The 25,654-nt window shown below is 42.3% G+C and overlaps 1 protein-coding gene across 13 annotated transcripts in view; it reads left to right on the top strand.

The window, feature by feature from the left end:
- AFF2 (ALF transcription elongation factor 2) overlaps nucleotides 1-25,654 on the top strand; it is a 382,241-nt gene that overhangs the window by 336,018 nt on the left and 20,569 nt on the right. For 8 of the 13 annotated variants that reach the window (XM_083422401.1, XM_083422406.1, XM_083422400.1 and 5 more), the window contains 5 exons: nucleotides 11,787-11,949; nucleotides 12,887-13,900; nucleotides 17,144-17,268; nucleotides 22,168-22,384; nucleotides 23,501-23,637. In XM_083422401.1, the coding sequence (XP_083278527.1) occupies nucleotides 11,787-11,949; nucleotides 12,887-13,900; nucleotides 17,144-17,268; nucleotides 22,168-22,384; nucleotides 23,501-23,637 (1,656 nt within the window). The remainder of the gene's footprint in view (nucleotides 1-11,786; nucleotides 11,950-12,886; nucleotides 13,901-17,143; nucleotides 17,269-22,167; nucleotides 22,385-23,500; nucleotides 23,638-25,654) is intronic. The other 5 variants (XM_083422407.1, XM_083422405.1, XM_083422409.1 and 2 more) reach the window with 1 other exon arrangement.

The following is a 25,654-nucleotide window of genomic DNA, read 5'->3' as shown; positions in this document are numbered from 1 at the left end:
TAGTGTGATTCTGCTATAAGTGTAGAGTAGGTTTGGGGAACCTAAGGCCCAGGGGCCAGTTGTGATATCTGTTTGGCCCTTGGGACTCTCCCTAGGCTGACCCCACTCTTTAAGCCTGACCCACCAATTCTGCTCTGCTTTTGTGCTTTTCCCTGGGCGGAATATGTCCTTCGACTGTGAGATGCCCATCTTGCTTGCCAGGCTAGGGAGAGGTGAGTGTGTATGGAGACCTAACCTTTGAGTAGCTTACTGTGAAAAGAAGGTGAAAACCGATTGCTGCTGTGTGTAGACCATTTTTCGGTAAGCACAGAGCTTGTTGACCCGCTGAAATTTTTTTTTAAAAAAATTGCAGGCATGCAGCCCCATATCTACTTTCCCCATAAAGAGCCATCACCATGCTGTGAGTTTCCTGATAACCACCCACCACTTGACAGAATTGGCTGACACCTGTGTGGACTTGGGGCAGCTGACACTTCAGAGAGTTTTACTATCATGGTGTAGCGCTTAGAGTGCTAAACATTGACCTGAGAAACCAGGGTTCAAGTTCCTGCTTAGCTATGAAGCTCATTGGGTGACTTTGGGCCTGTTACTGCCTCTTAGGCTAAGCTACCTCACAAGGTGGTTGTGAGAAAAGAGAACATGGGTGGTGCTGTGGTCTAAACTACTGAGCCTTTTGGGCTTGCTGATCGGAAGGTCAGCAGTTTGAATCCCCCAATGGGGTGAGCTCCCGTTGCTCTGCTCCAGCTCCTGCCCATCTAGCAGTTCAAAAGCAAGCCAGTGCAAGTAGATAAATAGGTACCACTGTGGCAAGAAGGTAAACGGCGTTTCTGTGTGCTCTGGTTTCCATCACGGTGTTCTGTTGCACCAGAAGCAGTTTAGTCCTGCTGGCCACAAGACCCGGAAAGCTGTCTGTGAACAAACACTGGTTCCCTCGGCCTGAAGCGAGATGAGTGCTGCACCCGATAGTCGCCTTTGACCGGACTTAACTGTCCAGGGGTCCTTTACCTTTTTACCTTTACCTGTGAGGGGGGGGAATTACAGTGCCTTGATATCCTTGGAATAAAGATGGGATATAAATGCATTTTAGGAGGTTGGGACAGAAGTCTTGTGAAACTTCCTGTTCTCAGCAACAATTAAAAAGAGATCAGATTTACTCCATTTTATCACAAGAAGCCAGATCAAAACAGAAATAAAATTAAGCATGAGTGAGTTCCTGAATGCACACAAAGAAGCTTTTTTTTTTTTATCACTCTCATTCTGTGGGACATAAGCAGCCATAACACCTAACTATGCAATGCCCAATCTGCGGTTTTTCAGCAGGCAGCCTGCTCCCCCCCCCCTCCCCAACTGGGGACTTGGTATGGCAATGGTTGACAGCAATGGCAGGGTGAAGGGAAATTGGCTAGAAGGCAAGGTCATCAATCAGATAGATTTACACTATTTCTTTTACTGTCATTCAGAGCAGCAGGCATTGTGAATTTGGTTTTAAAGAGCCGAGCCTTTTGACTTCCAGGATTCTGATGGCAAAGATTTAAGATGTCAGCCTTATACATGACACTGATAACATCAGGCAAGCGATGGGAGCAGATCTTTGTAAAATCTGTCATTTCCTCTCCACTCCAACACAGCTGTTTATTAATAGTCATTTTCTGATTTATCGTGAATGCTGAGAGGGGTTCTGAAATCCATTTATCTTCAGCAGAAACACCCTCTTGTGTTTTGAATGTCATAATTAGCAAGAAATTTGAAGTTGGGATGAGGGGTTGACTCTGCCTCTTGCATAAAAACCTTTGAGGCAATGTTTAATCCAAAATGGATTAAAAGCTATTTCTGTCGGTCAGGTAGTCTCTTGTACACATGGAAAGCCACCTCTTTTCAAACTAGCATGTAGTGTAATAATGAACAGAAGCCATTATTGTAATGCAGAGAGAACATGCTAAGTTTCCCATATGGGAATTTATTTATTTTCCCCAAAACGGGGAATTGGAGGAAGGAGGTTTTTTGTGTTGGACAGTTGCATTGTTTTTATAGCTTGGGACACTGTTTGCCCATTTACTTAGATGATCTTTTCATCTTGCCTTTCTGTACCAAAATGCTTGTTACAAAATGCTTACAAATGACACTTGTTCCACTGTTCCCTTTACCACTCACTCACGTGAGCCAGTAGGACACGGAGGTTAAAATATGGTGGTTAGAGCTACCAGTATGGTGGTGTCCTGTGGACGTTGCAGGACTCACATCAGTCTCAGCCAATACGGCCACTGAAGTCAGAGGTGATGGCAGTCCCAACTTCTGAAGGGCTGTAGTTGGTTACCACTGGGTTTAATTGTTGAACTAGGATTTGGGACGCTCTGGTTCCAGTCCTCAGTCAATGGCAAAGCTCATTGGGGATATCTGGATAGCCATTTTATCTTACCCTGACATATTATCATTGTGAAACCATGAATGCTGCCTTGAACTCCTTTGGAGGAAAGGTGGGGTACATGTGTAATAAAAAAGCACATAAAAAGAAGGAAATGCCCTGTTGAATCCTACTGTTGCATTTACTTTGATCAGGGGTGGGGAATTTCAAGTGCAGCTCTTTAATCTTCCTTTTCTGGTCCTCAGAAATCTCCCCAGACCACACCCCTGACTGGTCCTGCTTTGGATCCTCCATAAATGTTTTGACCTGGCTGGAAGGTGTAGTTTGATAATGAGTCTTGCTTGCCTGGATGCAGGGTGGGTGGGTGGGTGGGTGTGTAAGCTTGCTTCCTGTGCAAAATTAAAATTTGCATGCATTGCTCTGCCCACTTCTGCATCTGGCCGCACCTACATATGGCATGTGGCCCAATGCAGCCCATGGTTTGCAAAATGTAGCCCATCTCTGACTTGGGTTCAGTCCAGCAGCTGAGAAAGCTGAAGGTTTCTGTCTTTCTGGCCTTCTCTTTTAAAAACATTCTTTAAAATATTTTCAATAACTCAGAATGTACAGGAAGAATGGGAGGTGGGTTTTTTGTTAAAAATAGAAGCATTAATGAAGATGAATAAGAAGTGCAAACAAGCAGCATATTAAAATAAAGACAAAGCAACGAATAAGACAGATGCAGCAATTATCTTTATCAGTTCAACTCTCATGTAGATTTTTAGCTCAGTGGCTCTTAAGAGACAAGTTTTTGTTTTGAATTTTTTTAAAAAAGACATGCGGTTGCATATTATTAATTTTATCATTCCAATAGTTTATATTTAAAGACTATTACTCAATGAAATTATTATCTTGTAGTTTTGTGTGTTTTGCTTGGAACTTGAATTATAAGTCAGTTTGGGGTAATATGACGGCTTCCCAGGTTTTCCTTAGCTATTCTGTAATAATAGGGGGTTCTGGAGATTTCCTGTGTTACCCTTCTCACAACCTAGCTGTTATGAGCAAGCTTATCACCATCATTAAATCATCCTATTCAGATTGTTTTTAAATACTTTGCAAGAAGTTAGTAGTCTGTGATACACTGTATGATGGAAACTTCATTCCAGATAGAGAGATAGATATGGGTGGCAAGTCCAAAAGATACGGATGAAATCTTTGGATACTTGGCACCTTCTACATAAATCTCAGCTTGGAAGATAAATTTTGCTCAGCCTGCATGGAGTGACGTCAGACAGTCTTTGTCCTTTCGGAAAAGACTAGTCACATTTTTATCAACCAGGGTGTCAAAGCTAGATCAGTTTAATCAGTAGGTAGTGTGCCCACACGCAACAGGGATGCAGCATGTGGAAGCAAATAATTGCACATAGGCTAAGATGGGTTTTAAATGGCCACAGTTTGTTGATTGCAGCATCACAGGGTTTGGTGTTGCATCAGGTAAGGGTCCAGATATCGAACAGCCCATCTACTTCCCAATGTCACCAAACAGGTCTGAGTGCTGGGATATTATTCAGTGCTGCCTGTCTCTGCTTATCTTGACTCTGGATCCAACCCAATGTTTGCTTTGTATAATGGGTATATTTACTTTAAATACATCAATGAATTAATTATCTGCCATTTATCCAATAAAAAAATGAACATTCTTTACTTGGTTGGTAGCCCCAGTGCCAAGTGACATTCTTGATCATTGCAGCACTAGTCCTTTACATACTTACCTGAGAGTAAGTCCTACTGAACTAAACAGTGCTTCCTTCTGAGTAGGCAATGCCTACCATTGCGCTGTGAATATATTTGCAATGTGAAGATCCAGCACCGTTCGTTCTCAAAATTATAATAATTGCCAGTAATACAGTAGTTATTTATTGTAACTACTCTGCTTCACCTTTAAAGTGGTTTATTAAAATATTAAGGGTAAATGATGTGTTGAAAATAATGTAATAACAGTCTCAGCAGTGAGCAGGGTGGGGCGGGGGGGACACAACCAATGCATGAATTGCACATTTGTTCATCATTTATGGTGCAGAAAAATAAGCCGTGCTCATGACAGATCTGTAATCATTTAAGAAATGTCTGGAAATGAATCTGTAACTTTAAGAAATACAGTGGTACCTCAGGTTACATATGCTTCAGGTTACATACGCTTCATGTTACAGACTCCACTAACCCAGAAATTGTACCTCAGGTTAAGAACTTTGCTTCAGGATGAGAACAGAAATCATGCAGCGGCACAGCAGCAGCAGGAGGAGGCCCCATTAGCTAAAGTGGTGCTTCAGGTTAAGAACAGTTTCAGGTTAAGAACAGACCTCCAGAACTAATTAAGTTCTTAACCCGAGGTACCACTGTACATGAAGCAAAAGTGGAGGCTTGAACGTGGAAAGCAGATGGCTTGTTTCCTCAAACTACTGAACTGGGGGAGGGAGTGCTCTTGGTAGCTATGGAGTGTTTGATCCAACAGCAAATGAAAGATCTAGCACAAAGAAGCAGATAGCCCTAGTGCAACAGGAGGTTTTGTGGAGTGGAGAAGGCCACAGGTTCACTCTCCATTTTTGCTAGCGGTGCTGGGAAGGGCCTATCGGTGAAACCTTGACGAGCTCCTGCTGATCCAAGGAAACAACAGTGGGCTAGATGGGCCAGTGCTCTGACTCCTATAAGGCAGCTTCACTTGTTTATATCTGATTGACTTAAGGTGCACATGAAATGAGGGGAAAGCAGGCCTTTTTATGGACATGGTCTCCAAGGCCTGTAGTCATCACTAGCGATGGGTATCAGCTTTGGTTTCTTTCCATTTGTCATTTTTCCAGTCTCACGTTCACCTCTCCAGCATTTGCACATCCATTTGTGATTAAATAAAAAATAAAGTTCTCATGAAAATTCACCAGCAATTTCAGTGTGCATTTCACAAAACAAACTCATTTTTGTATGCAATTCCCCTTATACATTGCTATTTTCACTAATACACATAATACACATGCACATTTTGCCCTACTGTATATCCATTTTTGTACACATTACTTGGATGCAGAACTGCATTGCAAAATTAAGAAAGGTGCATTTTTTGAAGGATGACTGGTGTTGATGCACCTTTAATTGAGAAGTATTTTAATTTTCTTCCCCATCCCTTGTCCCCACTATCCAGACTCTAGTAGGAACGTAAGAAGAGTCCTGCTGGAACAGTTCATTGGCCCCTCTGTACCCTGAGTGGCCAACTAGATGCCTATGGCAACCCCATATCCTCCAACATTTCTCCATTTAAAATAGGGACATCCCATTCTTTAATGATAATTTTACTATTTATATCCCACACTTGTTACTAGGGCAGCTTCCAACACACATAAAAACATAATAAAACATTTAAAAAACCTTCCCTATACAGGATTGCCTTCAGACAGCTCAGGGGGTCAGATAACTCCATTCCCTTCAGCATTTCTCCAATGAAAATAGGGACGTCCTAAGGAAAAGTGGGATGTCACGGGATCAAATTGGAAACAGGGATGGCTTCTCTAAATCAGGGGTGTCCCTGGAAACTAGGGACCCTTGGAGGATCTGCAATCCCACAAGCAGGGCATGACCACCCAACAGCCTTCTCCCAGTCACAATCCCCAGCAGCTCCTATTCAGAGGCATGCCGCCTCTGATACCAGAAATAATGCAGACATCATGGCTGGTTGTCACTGATAGCCTTATCCAATATTAATTTAAAGCTGTCCAAGATAGTGGCCATCACCAAATCTTTTGGAAGCAAACAGATAGTTTTAACTGTGCAATATGTGAAGGAGTCCTTACTGAATTGCCATTGAGCTTCATCAGATGAAAGGAGAAAAACTTTGTCCCCTTTCTAAACAGCAGGCATGGTTTTATACACCTCTGTCATGTTTTCCCCTGCTTGACATTCCCCCCCCCAAACTATAAATCCCTAACCATTTTAACCTTTCCTCATAGGGGAGTTGCTACACCCCCTTGATCATTTTGGATCACTTTTCCAGATCCGCAAGATCGCTTTTTGAGGTGCGTTGACAGAATGTGATATGAGAGGTCAGGTGTCATCACTGTGGTGTCCTTCAGATGTTGGACTCTAACTCCCAGCAGCCCCAGGCAGTGCGATCAATGGACAGGGATGAGGGGAGTTGCAGTCTAACAGCAAGATCTGTGGAGTGTTGTGAGCCCTTGCTTCTCATGCTCAAATTGTAAAGGTAAAGGTAAATGAAACCATATACCCTAAAGTCTCCATTTACCTTCATTACAAGGAAACCAAACTCTAGTTAGGCTCAGGCATCTCTGGAGTCTCTCACTGCTTGGAGACTGGGGTGAACATGACTCTGTTAAAGAGAGAACAGCACTTCCATCAGTCAATCTTCTGTCCCTTGATCTTTGTAGGAAACCATTTCAAGCACATGGCCAAACCCTAGTGTCCAGGTGGAGGTTCAAACCAACCTGTTCTTTTTCTTTCTTTCTTTTTAACCTGTAATCTCTCCACTTCAGTTCATCTTTCAAAATAAGGATCCCCTTCCCCTGCACCAGTACCTCATTCTGTTTATTTCTGCTTTTCCCAGAATCAGTCATGCATCTGTCTGTATGCAAGATGCCCTTTATCTTTCACTTTGCACGAACATTGCAGATAAAAGGGTTTTCTCATCTTGGCTGGTGATAAAGCAGGAGCTACTCTTACGTTGAACCTAAGTGACAAAAAGGGGAAAAAGTGGACCATTTAAGGGCTAAGAGTTCTTCAGTGCAGAATTGCAAGATATATCAAGTCAGTTTTGTTACCCAAGACGAAAAAGCAAACAGGACCCCATTGTATTTTGTACGGACAAAAGAAGGAGGGGGTATTTTGAGCAAACCAGTAATCTTTCAGAAGTTGATTTTTCAATGCTATTTGGCATATAAGTAGTTTTCTTGGAATTATTTTTGGATTGGAAAGAAATTAAGGCCGCGCTGGGTCTGTTTCTATTATTTTGGTCTTTTCTTTGTCAGGCGATTAAAGGCTTAGGCTGCTCTATACATACATTTCCTAGCATGCTTGCTTCTGCCTTGGCAATTGGTGCTGCCCTAGTCCAGGAATGTGCTGTGGCTACTGACACAAGGTTTAGCTTTTCATTGTCGTTTTTAACAACCTCACAATAAACAGATCTTCCATAGATCCATGTGTGGCTGTAAACATGCCAGGAAACCAAACTGCATAAGCAGAATTCTGGACTGGTTTCACCTCCGTGTAGCGTTGGGGAAGCCCTCTGCCAAAAAGCCCACCTGAATATCTGACCTGTCCTGTAGAGCTGTTGTCAGTCTGTAAAGATGACACAAGCCTGTGGAGAACCTTGCAATAGTCTGAGATGTGCAGGTAGATTGGTTTTCTTAAAAACAAGAAAACTTCTCCTCCAACCCTGTTCAGGATGAACCCTGTTTTGAATGCAGAGTAAGCCAAGAGCATCCTTTAATGCAGGTGTGGCGAATCCTTTTCAGCCCTGCATTCAGGCTGCATTCCCTTCTGGGGGGTTCACATGTTAATGGAGGGCAAGCCCAAAAGCCAAATAGGGTGGAGCAAATCATGTTGATTTTATTTTTGCACAGTAATCTACTTTCTTCACACACTTGATCTCTATCCTCCACCTTTGCAAGCAAGTCCTTATCAGAGTTCCAATGACACATTCCAGATGGGGGGAAACACCCAAGGAGGATGTGGCAAGGGGAAAGTCCCAAGGGCCTTTTAGAGTGGGGGCTTGGAGGATTGAATTTGGCCCCCAGCCCTCAGGTGTTCAATGCCTTATATCTAGGAGCAAAGAATGCATGGCTTGTTGTATGACAGCTTCCTGTGTTCCTAATGGGAGCCCCTGTGGCAGCCATCCCACTATGAATATAAAAAATGTTGTCTATATATTCTATCGGAAGTACTTTAAGGTGGACTACAAGGCTGCTGCACTCACAGTCCATTCAGGGTGTATATGGTGAACAGTGTTGTGATTGCTTCAGTGTTGGAAGACCCAGTTAAGCTGAGTGTTGGAAGACTCAGGACAAATGAACAAAAAGCACTGCTTCACAAAGCAGATACAGTAGTTAAACTGCACAAGAGGGAATGGTGGTCACCATCTTGGATGGCTTTAAATTTATAGAATATAAGGCTATAAGTCGCTACTAATCCTGGTGACTGTTCTTACTTCACAGCTGGTGACATTATGCTTCATTTGCTGGAGAGTGCCGATGCACTTGTCATCCTGCTTATAGGTCTCCCATAGGCATGTAGTCAGCCATTGGGCACAGGGTGGGCCACTGGCCTGATCCAATAGGCTCTTAGGTTCATATGTAGGTCTTCTTCCTCTTCAAGTTTAGAGATGAGCAGACCATGATAAAGCTTTCACATCCAGGCAGTCAAGTTAAAGCCACAACAGCATTACTCAGATTTCAGCCCATTGCAGGGAATATCGCCAAGCAGATGCTGGGATCATAGGTGGGTGGAACATACAGATAACTGTTTCTAAATTGGACATAATGATGAGAATGCAGATCTTATATGACAGAGATGGGAGACCTTTGATCTTCCAGATGTTGCTGGACTTGAACTCCATCAGCACCCAGCCAATATGGCCAATGGTCAAGGATAATGGGAAAGGGATTAGTGGTGGGGAAGGGAGCAATGGAGCCTAACTCTTAAAAAAAAAAAAAAAGACTTCCAAATTATTTTTGGTGATAATTTGATATTGGGGACATGTGTTTCCCATGAGATATGCTGAATAGGCGTAAAGGAATAATATCAAATGACCTCACTTCTCTGACGCTTTGCTGGCTCAGCTTCACATACTTAAAATCAACCATCAGGCACTCTCTCCTTCTTCCCTCTCATTCAGGCAGATGGATACAGAAGTGTGAATTACTACCTCTTGTGAAAGTCAGAAATTCTATTTGTGTGCTTTTATAAGGCTAAAGTCAGTTTTACTAGAGTGCCAAGCACACAAACTTTTTCATGCTCCACATGTGGGTCATGTTCATCATTACAATGGAAAGTGGTATGTCCCTCTAGAGGTATCCCTTGCATTTTAATGAGTATTTTGCTTGTGCTTAATGAAAGAGGCTCCTTATTTATTTATCAGCCAGTTATGTCCTTGGACTCAAAGCTGTTCTCATCTTAGGAGGATGGGTCACATAATAATATTCTACCTAATAGCTAGTAGCCAACAAAAGCCTGTGCAGAGAAAAATGTTTTGCTCTGCTTCCAGAAGATGCATGAGTTCTGGCTCGTGCATCTGTCTCCCAAGGGAAAGTACTTTCTCCTGGCTTGGTGCATGGATATCTCCCTTAAGAGAATGCTGCACCTTCAGTCGTAAAAATAATAATCAGCTTGGGTCATAAAAATGGAGGTGACTTCTTCGATTCAATGGGACCAAGCCATTTGTTTTGGGCCTTGGAAATAACAGGGGTTTCCAAACTTTGGGGGCCTGTCAGAACATTTGTGACAACTGGGGAAACTTCTATAGGCACCACACCCACAAGCAAGCAACAAGTGCATCTTTTCTATTTGAGGAAGGACATCTTCTTTGTAGATAGATGGTCCCAGGTTCAATCCCTGATGGTACTACATAATTCTCTTTCTGTTGTAAACAAGTTTCATTGTTCTCAAAAAATCTTAACACACATCAAATTGGAATACAGTGATCCCATCCTATTACAGGTGGGAGGAACCAATAACCCACCCAAAAATATAGGCAATGCATATAAGGGCAATAATAGTGTGTAGCATATGTTGCAAGAAAATAATGATAGCATTTGTGTAAAACAAAGTCCAGGAAGAATGAGCATTTATGGCACCAAGGAAGTAAAGTAAGATTTGGGAGGAAAACAAAGGACACTAAGGTATGTCAGGCATTCAAAATTCTTGCATAGTGTGATGGCAGACAGGCACTGCTTTCTCAACCACTGCAGAAAGCAAAATCTGTTGCACTGGAAATCCAGATCTTTACCCTGAATCTATAACTTGTAGCACAGGGTGAGGAAAGAAACATGGGATAAGTGTTGCAATTTGGAACAGAGGGGCCCTAAAAATGTTTTATTTTAGTACTGTGTTTTACAAAGGCACAAGTGAATAACTAGCTTCAGATGAAGACTCCCCAGGGCATCTCTACAGAATTGTAATGCACCTATTGCTCTTTCTATACAACCCTGGCTGCAGTGTGGGGGAGATGGGGGGTGGGGTGGAATAAACCATAGCATTAGTTAAAATAAATTTTTACAATGTTTACATGCAAATATTAGAGCTGCCTAATGTCCTTCATCTGAGCATAAATTATGAATGTGTGGCTCAAAAAAAAAACCCGAGGACTGTACATTTCTGTTGGTAAATTATTTAAACAATTGCTGTTTGTTTCTGGAAGCCGCATTCTAACAGGTTTGGACATGTGACAATAAATTACATTTTATTGGGCTACTTGCTCATAATCCCTGCATCCTACTTAGCTTAAAAACCTCAGAGACCAATTGAAAAATTACAGCATGCAAATACTCATCCCCATTGATTCTGTAGTAGCCTCCTTTTATTTGAATGGGAGTACGCAGGAGATGGAGATTGATGACTGAAAGTCTAATCTTCTAGGTTTATAGAATAGGCCAAGAATGGGTTTGGGCCAATCATTGCTTGAACAGAATGACAGAGTTATGGTTTCTCCATGGCTTTCCCCCATATTTTTTTAGTAACATGAAATCACATGGAATGATCCAGTGTGGTGTAGTGGTTAGAGAAGGGTTCCTGAAACTCAGCCCTCCAGATGTTTTGATAGTACAATTCCCATCATCCCTGACTACTGGTCCTGCTAACTAGGGATCATGGGAATTGTAGGCCAAAAACATCTGGAGGGTCGAGTTTGAGGAAGCCTGGGTTAGTGTGTCAGATTTGGACCTGGGAGACCTAGGTTTAAATCTCCACTCAGCCGTGAAACTTACCTTGAGGGGCCAGTCAATGCCTCTCAGCCTAACACTACTTCACTGGGTTGTTGTGGGGAATGAGGAGGCGGGAGAACTTAGTGCACATTCTTATCCCAGATTCTATCTGCATTGAATGTTAAGTCGTCCAATTCATTTTCATTGTTGGATGTAATCAGCTTGCATACATGTTTAGTTCTTATGGTTTATATTTTTATTGGGGGGGGGGGTCTTTTTAATTGCTTATTGTTTCATGGGAAGCAATTCAAAAGCAAAGTAAATAAATATGGGTCGGTGAGCTAGTTGGATAAAGGCAAAGTTGACTTCCTGGAATCATTTCTGTTGAAACTCTCTTTTCCGAGTCAACTGGGAGTCAGAGATGAATGAGAAATTCACGTACCTTTAAAATCAACCAGAGCACAAGTAGTGACAACCTGGTGTCTCCTCAGAAACATTAACAGCCGGTATGTGTCTTTTTCTATTTGCAGTGGCCTTGTGTCGCCAGCAGCACACAACCCAGTCTTAATACATTCCAGTGGAGGTTCTGGGAGCTCCAGTGAATCTGAAAGCAGCTCGGAGTCTGATTCAGACAGTGAAACCAGCTCCAGCGACAGCGAATGCAACAAAGAACCATGCAATGAAACACCAAAGGTAAAACAAACAGACCAAAAGCCCAAGGTCCAAAAGTGTGACCCTTCAAAATCTCTCTATATATGGGATCTGCAACAAAAAATTGCAGCAAAGTAATGTTCCATGGCATTCCCTCTGCCTTCTGGCTGTCCTTTCTCCCCTGAACAGTCAGAAAGCGTTCCATGCCCACAGAGGAATGCCAGAGGTAAAAACTTAATCAGGCAGTTGAATGCCTGAGGTAAAAACCAAAGGTCTGACGCCCTTCCCCTCCAAAATTCATTTATATTTCATTTCATTCATTTATACATCTGGGACCTGAAATGAAACATTGCAGCAAAATGATACACTCTCTGCCTTCTGATTTTCCTTCTCTCCTGTAAGCATTCCATGGCCACTGAGCATGTTCAACCATGTTTTGAGGCTGTTTTGAGGTGCTCCCTCTTAAGATTATTTTTTATCAAAGTTTTTTTGTATTTCTTCAAATTCAGAAATTCCCCCAAAACCTGCTGATAATTTCCACCTCAACCCCCACCCCTTTTCTCCTCTCCCCACTTTGGCTACTTCTGGACCAGCACTAAGAGTCTCGGCCCTCATGTAATGTTAAGCTATGGTCAGTGTAAATAGTTGGGGTGGCTTCAGCTGATCAGTTTAAACTATGGTTCAGTAAACCTTCGTTTATCAATCATGGCTTAGTGTTACATGTGAACCAGGCCAGAGAAATGAGTTGGCTCCTAGTATATATGGTGACTATGATGATCAGACATGGTCTTTGCAAATAAATATTCACATCTCTTTGCAAATGTTTAAAGCTCTTAAGCTTTTAGAGCAATAATGCAATTCACTTGGGGTTGCCAGTTGATGGGGCAGGGTGAGGAATGTTGCTCAGGTTCAGACTTGCTACCAGAAAAGCTGGTAACTTTTCAGAAACAAGACTTCTCCTTCTTTCATCCTTCTGCAGCCTGAACCTCCCTCAGCAAACAAATGGCAGTTGGTGAAGTGGTTAAATAAAGTCAATCCCCACAACAAAATGATCATCAGCAAGCAGCATGAGAGTCATGGTGAGAGCAGCTCTCAACCTCAGAGCAACTCACAGGCTGAAGGACAAAACAAAGGGAAAGCGGCTAGCACCCTGCCTCTGACTGAATCCAAAGACAGGGCGCTCCGTAACCCCGTTTCAGAGAAAGCCAAACCCCGTGTCGCCCAGAAAGCTCCACCAGAGGTGAAGAGTTCCAAGCAGAAATCACCAGCTCACAATGAACCCACCACCCAAAGGACTACCGGGAAAAAGCAACCCAAAAAGATAGAAAGGACTTCCAGTGTAGAAGACTACAATTGGACCAAACCAAATATTACCAGCACACCCAAAGAGAAGGAAACACAAGAAGCCCAAGAGCAGCCAAAAGTCCGCCCAAAAATAACTGCCGGAAAGACTGCTCCACGTAAAGAGCCAAGAATGACCACAGGGCCAGCGCCCGAGAAGAAGAAGTATAGAGGCCCTGGCAAAACAGTTCCCAAGTCTCGGGAATTTGTGGAAACAGATTCCTCCACATCCGACTCAAACACCGACCAGGAAGAAAGCTTACAAGGCAAGAACCTGCCGTCTTGCAGTGGCCTCAGCAGTGGCACCAAAGCCAAGAACTCCAGCAGCAACGTTCTCAGTGTCAGCAGCCTAACGAGCAACAGCAGCAATGTGTCCGTCGACCAAAGCAATGACTTGGAGGAGCTTCTATCCCCAATACAACTTCTGCAGAGTGAACCCATTTCTCCTCTAAGAGAGTTTGAAGGGCGCAGGCACCTCTGGGTGAAGATAGACCTGGATCTAATCTCTCAGGCCTCCAATCAAAGTGTCTTCGAGGCCATGCCCAGGAAAATGGAGCCCTGGGAGGCCAACACGAAGCACAGGCGACAGTCCCGAGAGTCCCCAACACCAGCGCCCGAAAAGCCCAACCCTAAGTTGAAGAGGAAGCACAAGGTAAACCAAACACAAACTCTCTCTCTAACTCTCTCTCTCTCTCTCTCCAGGCTTGCAGTTATTTGCCACTTCAGTTTCCAGATAAATAGTGAGGTGACTGTAATAATAATAATTTATTATTTATACCCCGCCCATCTGGCTGGGTTTTCCTAGCCACTCTGGGCGGCTTCCAACAAAATATTTAAAAATACATTAAAACATCAGTCAGACTCAAAGTAATCAGTAGAGTAAAAAGGGGGGGGAGGAGCACAATCCATACATGACGTAGTGTTCTGCAGGTAAGTGTCTCACTCAGCTACCCCAATATCACCACCACCATCCCAAAGTATCTGCTGTCATGCAGGAAGGATGGCAGTCAAATAATAAAGGTTGCAATGTTTGAGTGTGTGTCCCCCTTTTTCCCCCCTTTTGGTTTAGCATTTTCTCTGGGCCACAACTTCAAAATAAAAATTTGCTCATTCCCCACCAATTATTTTTTTTTAACTGATAAGAGATGCACTGGAAAACAAAAAGAAACAACTCCTAGCAGTGCTTGATTCAAAGCATATAACACAACTACTATGTAATATCTTCATGGGGACTTCCTGAAAGTATGAAACAATGCAGCTCAATGAATTATGGATCGTTCCCGAAATATAATTATAAACGAGCCTCTTATATACGTAGCTTAAGTATGTATACAAACTCAGTGAGAGGTGAGAGCTTGACACTTTCTCTCATTTTGAAAAGATATCCAACTATATTCTGCAAATGAAAAGAAATTTGTTTTGATACTATGCTACAGTGGTGCCTCGCAAGACGAAATTAATTCGTTCTGCGAGTTTTTTCATCTTGTGAATTTTTCGTCTTGCGAAGCACGGTTTCCCATAGGAAATGCATTTACGGTTTCCCATAGGAATGCATTGGCGGTTTTTAAAAAAAGGCGCAAGACGTTTTCGTCTTCCGAAGCAAGCCCATAGGGAAATTCGTCTTGCAAAGCAACTCAGAAAACGAAAAACTCTTTCATCTTGCGAGTTTTTCGTCTTGCGAAGCATTCTTCTTGCGAGGTACCACTGTATACTATACTACCCTGAAAGTTTAAAGCAGAAGTTTACAAACTTTTCATGTTGGTGACACACTTTTTAGTAATTCAGTTTTACTAGCAAACCAGAAGTTAAACTAACCCCTTATAAGAGCATTCAAGCAACACACCTACACATTGCACCCAACACACTAACGTGTTGTGACAGTTTGTCCTTGAATCTTCCCATCACACTTTTCATCCCGTTCCACACCAGGGTGGTGCACCACACCCTTTGAGAACCACTGGTTTAGAGTACATGTATGTTTGGGGGGCAGGGGACTTGATAAAATTATTCATGATGTGGAGGAAGTGAATAGAAAGAGGTCTTTCTCCCTTTCATACGTTACTAGATCCCCTAGTCATCCAATGAAGCTGAATGCTCAGAGCTTCAGAGCAGGCAGAAGGAAAGACTTCAAATGTCAGGTTCTACAACTGCTAGAAACTTGCTTAAAAAAAAAAAAAGATGGGAATTTAGGAATTATGGTCCATCAAGCAGGGGAAATGACTGATGGTGACTGTGACCAACTTTAAAATGGAAATTGACAAATTCATGGAGAGTTAGTCTATCAGTGGCTACTAGTCATAGACCTTGTGTCTATGGTGGACTTGATAAGTCTTTGGTCCAATACAACAGGGCTCTCCTTAGCTTTCTAGGTGAGAGGTGAACTGTAGAAAAGACTGTAAAATGTCTATTCTGGGATTTGCCCGATGCCGATATATTTTAAGTGCCCAAAGAATCAAGGCCAGATTTGGCTCCAAATTAAATGGGCAATGCCTCCATTAAAACCAGCAGAGGTTTTGCTGTTTTGCTGTGACAGTTGCCGAATTATGCCTTGAGAGTATATGGGTTTTCCTACATAAACAGCTGTGATTTATCAAAATGCCATTCACTTAACTCGCAGTCCTCCCTTTCCGCAACAACTACCTGTAAAGTGGAATCTATTGTGATTCAAACGACAATGCTTTATCATGTGTTCTATGTTATTTTTGCCCAGGGACATCCTGTTGTGTGGGATATGACAGCATGCTTCAAACTGAAATTTGTTTGTTAGAAAGGAAGCAGGGGTTTTATATCAAAAAATGAGTATTTGCAGAGTCTGAAGGATCTCCACCCCCTCCCACCCCCTTTGCCTGAGACAGCTCTATTTCTGGTATCAGAGTCCAAACAGCTTCATGGTTTTTAAAGGGGGGGGGGTGTTGAAATTCCCACAAATGTGATGTCAGCCATCACTACTATTTGTCTTCTGAGAATGCCAGCTTCAGAACTGTGTAAAGAAGAAATCCAAGCAAAAGGCATGCCTTCAACCCTGTGCTATCAGTGAAATGAGTTTGCAAACCACCATCTCCCTGGTCTGTTTCACAGAATAATATGGGAGTGATAGTGTTGGTTGAATCCATCTCTGAAGCCTGTGTTGCAGCTTGGTCTTCCTGGCTTGACAAACAAGGAAGTGCTTGAGTTCAACTCTCAGGCACTTGGCATCTTTGGTTCAAGCAGAATTTTGGCTGCAGAGCTTGTCCTCTTTGAGCCTCTTCCTCTTTAATAAAGGTGCCACTTGCCTGTGTGCCCTCCTCTTCAATATATGCAATACTGATATGGATGCATTTGAGTCACAAAATGCTGGCTCTTTGTCAAGAAAGAGATGTAGGCAGGAACAAATCATCTGTAATTTTTATATGATGAAAATTCATCAGCATCAGTACAAATTTCTCCTAAGATACACATTTTGTATGCAGTTATAACTAATATACACATTTTTATTGATTGATATAACAAACTTAATAAACAAAAACAAAGTGGTGGTGCAAGAATAATATACAGTTTACCCAAATATGGTGCATTTTTATATACACTAATATATGCAATTTTGTGCAGACTCTTTAGAGAACTGCATCACAAATTTCAGAGACATGCAGGAATTCATAACTTCGTTGAGTTTTGGCTTGTATATTGGTTAGAGAAGTGTGGCTTGGTAATTTCTCACCAGTGTAGGAGGAAATTGAATTTTTTTAAGTATTTTTTTGACCAATCCGAAACTGCCTGTCTGGATGCAACCTTGCTTAAAATTACTTGAGAGATTCATTGTGGTTTCTTGCATTCTGAAATGGTTGGTAATGTTGGTGTTATGAGATTTTGTGTTTATAAAGTCATAATTGACTGGTTTTTGTTTTTGTGGTTGAAGCAGTCTGAAAACCAAGACACAATTGGTGAAAACAAGAAACAGCGTCTGGAGGAGGCTGCTGCAATGTGTTCGCTTCCACCCTGCATCTCCCCAATACCCAACCACAGAGTACCAAGTACTAAAGAGTAAGTTATTCCTAATATTAAGATGGTCCTTTACAGCATGGTTGTTCAGATCCAGTTGTCATAGGGAAGCCTCTCCTTACCATTTACCAATAGGGCCAGCTTTACCATTAGGCTGAATTAAGTTGCTGTCTCAGTCAGCTGGCTTTGTGTGTCATGAAATGGCCAAAAATAATAGAGGTGCTTGTGTGATTGTCTCATGGCCAGCCTTGGGTACCTTTGCACTATGACTTTGTGTGTGTGTGTGTGTGTGTGTGTGTGTGGTGGGTGGGTGGGTGTGGATTGCTGTTCATCCTCAGCTACAGGAAGTGTTGGGCCAGCCCTAAATATTCCTGTTATACAAAATAATCTTACAACATCTCTTTATGGCCGCAGTGGACTTTTCTGTCTTACACTAATGGAATGCATACTTTTATAGGTGACAAGAATTTCTTGAGCTGCCTGTCTTTCTAACCAGAATGCTAAGGAGAGGATTGTGGGAATTCCTTAGAAACTATTTGAAACTGTTCATGTTAATTGGGTTAATCTTTTTGGACTTGGTCCCATCAGCCCCAGCTAGCATGGCTAATGGTCAGGGACGCTGGGAGTTATCGTCCAAAACATCCAGACGTCCAGAGGTTCCCAATCCCTGAGTCAGCAACAGTTTTGCAAATATTCTGAATAGTGTATATACAATATGGGTGCAACATTTCAGTCACATTGTTCATGTTCCCTGTTTGTAGCATGCACAAGGAAGAACACCCTTATAATTTGTTAAGTATCAAAATACTTAAGAGAATGAATACCTTTTTGAACCTTCAACTGATGTCCCAGTTAAAAGTGGCTCAAAACCAATATAGCTCATTACCAGTCATGTTGACCCTTCTTCCCCATATCTCTCTTCGTTGAGGCAATTCTTAATACTATATATAACTATTATTACAAGCACCATGTGGGAGGGATCAATATCCCCCACCTCGTGTGCAAGCTTTATCCTTTTATTAATTTTAAAGCCCTTACTTTGGACTTATTATAGCAAAGATATTTACGTTATTAAATAATCCCACAATAAACAGGTAAATCATCTCCTTTAAACCCACTGTGAACCAAATCAACCAGTTCCCAAACTCGCTTATGTCTATGTAATTACTATTTCCACTTAATGACAACAGTGCAGAGTTACAATATTTAAATCCCCCATTTCTCAAGTCTGAAAAAGACACTGATAGTTTTGATGGTGTTAGATGCATTTTAAAATGATACAAATTTTCTCTGTGGCATTTCTTCAAACGCATAAGTTTATCTTTCTCTAACACTTACATTATTTTTTATGAATCTTTTATTTCCTGCCTCCAAGCCTTAGGGATCTACCCCCAACCTGATGTTTCTTAATTTGAGCTTGTTTTCTAGGTCATTAATTTGATTCCTTAGAGCTCTGAAACCATTGGTATCTTCTGTTAAAATATAATTGTGCTCATCAATAGTTATTTCCCCTATGCTAGCTTTCCATTCCCCTGATCCCAGATGCTCCTAGTTGCCAAGCAAAATTTTTCAACTTTCTTAACTCATATATTTAACTAAGACCACGATCACATTGCAGTTTATTATTAATCTCCTCCAAGTTAATATTTAACCCATTCCACTTTGATAACTTAGTTCCAGAGGAGCACACAAATACAAAAGTTTAAAGCAAGGAATCGCGAATATCCACCAAAAAGAATATATGGAATATCTGGCAGCAAAGTGATTTTGCTGAGGTTATTATAATGGGCTACACTGACTATTCCCCCACTTTCATTTTCGAACAAATAATAGCCATTTCAGAGTAGGTTGAACTATTTCTCCAATATATATAATTGTGAAAATAACCACTCTTTTCACTGGTTGCTACAGCTTCAGTGCAATTGTTGGGGAGGAGGGTTCACAATTACTTTTCCCTTCATAGACAAGTCAGATGGATGTCCTCAGCCAATTGGGAGGATGTAGTGAATGTGCTCCCATCACAGTGCTATACGATGGTGTCATTGTGGGCAAATAAAATCAATTCAAATTGAGAGCAGGAATGCAGAGTAAATTAATAGGTGGACACTTCTAAAGCAATTGCTGGACATTGTCAGCAACGTGAAGTGCTTACTCTCCATGCTCATGGACTTCACCAATATTCATCTTCAGGTTCTTCTTTTTACTGTTATTTCTTAGTCTCAGAACCACAGTTTTCTAGCTCTCTGCACAGCCCTACACTTTGCAAGGATTCAGTTCCTAACTGGATTAATGTTCTCTCTGGGCAAACCAAATCAGACTATTTACTCATCTTTTACTTCCATGCTAAGGAACCAATCCAATGTAGTTATCTCTTCTTTTTAATTACTGTTTTTTGTTATTAATAATAATACTTATATGCCAATAATATGTGAAATCCCTAAGCACTCTATATAAAACACAATGAGATCATTATAAAAGAAAGTTTGTGTGTGCACACACACATTTTATAACCAAAAATGCAAAGAAATATAGCAGAGACTCCACCAATAAAATATGAATTAATAATTATTCATAGATGGCTCCCATCAGGGGCAGACTTTGGTCTTTCAAATTCTAGCAGCGCCCTGTGCCAGGTCCAGATTTGGTGTCCTCCCTGCCTCTCACCTTCTATTCTGCTCAGTTCAATTCATCAGACACCCTGTGGCGCCCCCTAGACCTGGTCCCCAGTACAGCAGAACCAGTTGTACTGCCCTAAATGCACCCTCTGCTCCCATGCTGCTCAAGTGATATTTGAATAGTAGAATCACAGGGAGTGGAAAAATCTAAAGGCTGCTAATGTTCAAGCTAGATAGCTCAGCAGGTGCAACAGGCTTGAGAGTCTTGATCTCCATGTCATGGGTTTGAGCCCAGCATTGGGCAAGAGATTCCTGCAGTGCAGAAGGGTTGGACTAGATGACAGTGATAGTCCCTTCCAACTCCATGATTCTTTGATTCTGAACTTACCATCCCCAGAGAGATATAATGCTAATGGGGTACAGGAGCTTCCTACACTTTGTGATTCCATTATTCAGATGCTACTGCAGTGGCTTGGGATCCACCCAAAGGACTGTGGGACAACATGAGAATTAGGGCTTAGGAGTTTCTCACACAAATTAGAAGCCCTTCCCTCATCTACAGACATACTTGGAAAGGTTAAATGAAATCTATTCTTTGCCACACATTCAACCCCCTCTTACAAAGGTCTGGTTAAAGCAAGTTGAACATGGGAAGTTACATTTCACCCAGTCAGACTCTTGATCCATCCAGGTCAGCATTTTACACCGACCGGATGCCGCTCTCCACGTTTTCATGCAGTGACCTTTCCCTGGAGATGCCAGGGGTTGAAACTGCAATCTTCTGCATGCAGAGGATGTGCTCTACCACGAAGCTGTTGCCCCTGCCATAGCAAATTATTTTGCACTCGGTTCTCTTGAATATGTATTCTTAGCTAAGAATCGGATAGATGGATAGATAGATAAAACATGTGAGGAAGAAGGGCAATTAAATGCCCATTTTGATGAAACTGGTTTTTAATTTGCTAATGGCCACAATTAGGGAATAACTGGAATGGATGCTACTATCGCGAAAGCTCGGGAAGCATACTGCCAGCTGAGGCCATTGAATTTCCCCCAATCGAGAAATCAAGCTGCTTTGCTTTCCTTGTTCCTCTTTGATTTGTTGCTTTGAGGTATTGTAAATCTATAACTGCCTGACACTGACTTAAATTGACTAAGAGGGAGACATAAATTCTTGTTGACTTAATTTGCTATTGAAAATTTGAGTCAATAATCATGAAAAGTAAATGGCTGTAGAATGCAATATGAGTTGTCTAAGGAAAAATTAAAATTCAAGTAATCTTCATTGACTGGACTAGGGCAGTAACTAAAATAATAATAATAAAATAATAAAATCCATGGTCAAATTAACATGTTAAGAAATCAGCTGGGTATATTTGCCTCTCCTTTTTTTTTTTTAACAGCTAAGGTTTAAATGTCAGTCTTTTTTCCCCCTAGGGGTGGTGGGAAAACATTTCCAAGGCACTAGATCATTTATTCATTTAGTGAAACAATTTTTATGCTGCTTAACCACAATAGCCTCTAAGAAGCTTACAAAAACGCAATACCAAAAAACAACAGTTAAAACTATAAATTCAAACATCAATTAAAATGCCCGTTAGAATGAAAAAAACAAAGTATTCAGTTAGTGCCAGAAGTTCAACAGAGAGGGGGCCTTTCTAACCTTAACTGAAATAAAGTTTCATAAAATTGGACCCACAATATTAAGCAAATTGTTCTTGTTGGGTACAAACTGTATGTCTGAGCCATGGAGAATCGCTAACAGTGACCCCCCACCAAATAGGCAGGGAGAAAAGGGGTTAAGACAGCCCCTAAGGTAAACTGGACTCAAGTTGTTAAGGGCCTTATAAATTAATACAAGAATCTTAAACCTGAGCTGGTAGTGGATCGGCATTCAGTGCAAGATTTCGAGCACTGGACTAATGTGCTGGCAATCATCGGTCCCCCATCAGCAGTCTAGCTGCAGTGTTTTGCACCAACTGGAGCCTGTGAAGAGCAATTACTATATTAGCCATTTTTGATGGACCCAAGTTGCAGGGCATACTTTTGGAGTGCCTCAGCTATGTAAAGCAAGCACTTACACACAGCACTGTCACCTGATATTCGCAGGGAAGGTACACATGTGCCTTCTGAATGCAGCTGCTGCTGCTGCTGCTGCAGTAGCAGCAGCAGCAGCTTCAGGAAACTCTTGGAAACCCAGGGCCCAGAACTTGACCAGCGGGAGCTCCTGTTGACTCAACAGGAGGCACGAAAGAATCTGGCTGGAATTTGCCGGTGTCAACGCATCCCAGGTTATAACAACAGGTCCTTCTTTCTCGCTTGGCAGCACCAGCTCAGCGAAAAAGGCAACAAAGAAAAGGGAAGAGAAGCTGTTTCCACCCCCGTTGTCTCCTCTGCTCAATGAGACGGCAGCCCGGCGGAGCAGCAGCAGTGGCAGCTCCTTTGGCCAAGAGAACAACCTCTCAAATCCCTTGCAGGCCAGCACCTCCTCCAAACACCGGAAAAATGAGAACAAATCTGCTTCTAGCACAAAGGGGAGCTGTGTAAGTCACTCAGGGACACTAGAGAACAGGGATCCCCTTGTACCAGAGCAAGTTGTTGCTCCACCATGCCCTGTCCCCAGAGTAGCCAATGTGGCGTTCTCCCGATGTTGATGGATTCCAGCTCCCATAATCCCTCACTGTGGGCCATGATGGCTGTGTGGCTGATGGGAGTTGGGGGGATGTCCAAATAGGATCTATACTGTTTGCTGCAGGTTGGCCAAACAGAGTCAATGATGGGCTGAAAGTGTTCCAGGGAAAACTTGGGGGCAAATTTGGGGGAACTTTTTGGCAAAGGGTTGCAAGGGGGGGGGGAGTGCAGAATTGACTTCCCTTTATTACTATGCCTGTTTTGCAACAGTGATCATTCCAAGGTGGGAGGGGAAAATATTGACCTCCACCAGCTGCTACCATTTCCCCACTGGCTCCCCTCCCCATTAGAGCAGCACTATATCATGTGATGTTGTTCGGGGAGAGGGGGAAGTGTTAACCGCCATTTGGCATCCACAAGGGGGGAAAGGGTCACCACCAGTAAGTTCACCCTTGCTCAGTTTTGCAAAAATGGAAAGAAAGAAAAAACCCGGGTCAGCGTTTGTATGTGGAAAATTGCAAGAGGGAGATTGTCCTTTACCCCAGGAAGCAAAATGCCTTGGGCTGGGCATGCTTTTTTGTAATGTCCTATAGCAATTTAATAGAATTAAGTCATTATTTTAATGGATGTTGATTTAAATGTGTAGGGGAGGAAGTTTGTGAATTATTTTTCAGCGGCCGTCCCACTGCTTATCCCCAGTTCCAGCCCTAATCATCGGATCCTGTGAGTCTTTCACTTGCCATTCATCTTCTTTCCACTTTATTTTAATAAGCAAGCGATGCTACAAGGCGTCCATGCTGACATTACACCTTCCTAGAAGTGGGTGTTAATGATACCGTGCGTGTGAGCAATATGTAGCTGCTTGTTCTTAATTAATCTATTGAGCTTGACTTGTGACATAAGGGCTGCGAGATGCAAAATATGTGCCTTGGTTTTAATTTTGAGACACACAAACTTGCTTAACATGACATCTAGAGATATTATTAGCACGAAAACCAAAGCCGCTAATTAAAAATCACTTTCTGCAGGAGGAAGATTCCCACAGCAGGTCCTCAAATGCTCTGCCTGACACCAGCCACCCAGAGAGTAGCATCTGGCCTGCCGCTCCTGCCTTCACCAATGGGAATCGTGATCCAAGGAGACCTAAAATAACATTTGATGATACGTAAGTAGTTAGAGCAAACCTACGCAGCCATTTCTTGTTCATGCTTTAAATTGGCAGAGCCCTGCAATTGCCTAGATTTGAGGCACAGACTCTAAGAAAATGTGGAAGTTGCCTGTAACTGCAGCAGCATCTGACATGGTACCCTATGGATTTGTTGCTGGACTCCAGTTCTTAGGAATATAGGAATCTGCCTTACACTGAATCAGACCCTGACTGGCAGCAGCTCTACAGGGTTTCAGACAGGGAGTCTGTTCCAGCCATACCTGGAGATGCCAGGGATTGAACTTGGGACCTCCTACATGCAAGGTATGGCCCTTCCCAAATCTAAGCATCCCTGAATCCATTGGCTATGCTGGCTGGTGCTAATGGGATTTGTAGTCCAACAACATCCAGAGGGCACCACCTTGATTTTCCTTGCTGCACTTTATAAGTTAAGAAATATTTTCATGCATGGGGAATTCTTACTGCACATGTTGCAAGAATTCAGTTCCAATTCTTGAGATGTTTGGAACATCTGTATTTCCAAAGAGCTGATGTATAGGTAGTAGCTGGGAAATATTGATGGAGGCAAAACATTAGAGATCTCCTATGTTTGAGTATAAGAACCTGACATAATTAGAACCTTAGTGGATTAGGATGGCAATCCTATATGTGCACTTAACTGAAAGTAAGCCCCACTGAATTCGTTAGGACTTGGTGCCCCAGCCAGCATGGCTAATGGAGGAAGATGGTGAGTTGTAGTTAAGAAAAATCTGCAGGGTAAGACTTCCTCATACCTGATCAAACCCCTCCATGTGGTCCATGGCCTCAATCCTCCCCATGACCACCACAATGACTATTTATACTACAAAAACTAGGCACGCTCAGAGTATTCCTGCAGCTAGCATCATGACTAGTTTTGCCCTTAAGGCTATGTCTCATCTTCTCTCCCTGTGCCTCTTTTAACTGGAGATTCCAGGGATTGAACATATACCCTTTTGCATTACCACTCTTGCCACTATCCTCATTTAGGTATTTGTGTGGAATTTTAGCTTGACCATCATGTTAGAACTATATGCGTCTTCTATTTTTCCTGTTGCATAATTTTACATTTTAGCTTTTCTAATGGAACCTTGTTACGGTTAATCACTTTGAATTGTTTCTCTTTTCCTTCTGTTCAGCAAAGTTTAATAGGCCCCTTTGGGCTCCTGGTTTCCACAGTTAGCCATTTTGCAGCCAGCTCATCAATCACTTCTTTGCATCCAGCAGCTTAGCACTGATAAGACTGAAAGAAGCAAAAATAAATGGGCGCTTCTCCTCCTGGAAACCAGTCAGCGCTTTTTATCAGATATTTGACATACAAGAGCATTCTACAAACATAAGGCTTAGCCATGGCTTCCACTTAACTGCAGTGAAGCGTTGTATCTAAATACCTAAACAGTGGTTAATAATTGGCTGCAAGCCAGGAAGAGAGCTTATTTGTGGAGGCATGAGTTTTTAAGTATTATTTGTTTTAACCACGGTTAAGCATTACATCTGCACTGAACAGGCCATGGTTGCAATAATTCCCTCATGCCTCACGGCTCTCTGGCATCTCTAGGTCTCATCAGTGTCTCCCTCCAGGGGGCTGGACTTAGATCATGACAGTAAACATTGTTTGACTATATGTTTTGGATCTTAATCAAGGGAGATTCAGTATCAGATAGTGGGCACACTGTCAGGCGAGAAGAACAAAGGGGACCCAGCTCAGCCAGAAAGCTCATCAAGTGCCCTTGGGCCAGTCACACTCTCAGCCTAGCTTCATGATAAGGTGACAAGGATAAAACAGGACTGGAAAGCCATGTACAAGGGCAATAGTTTCTTGGAATAATTTTTAAAAAGCTGATCAGGGCAACAAGTCCTATCGGTATTAAGCTTCAGACATCAGCTAAAAACCACTTAAGCTTTCCCTAGAGCATAATACAGCCATGTGTATCGATGAACAATTTGTTTCCTTTCCTTTTTCTTTTTATGCCACACTAGCTCCCAGTCTGTTTGT

Source organism: Podarcis tiliguerta (assembly GCF_965153285.1).
Source record: "Podarcis tiliguerta genome assembly, chromosome: Z".
Taxonomy (NCBI): Eukaryota; Metazoa; Chordata; class Lepidosauria; order Squamata; family Lacertidae; genus Podarcis; species Podarcis tiliguerta.
The sequence above is the reverse complement of the archived record's forward strand: the minus strand, read 5'-3'. Positions and strand labels throughout refer to the sequence as shown.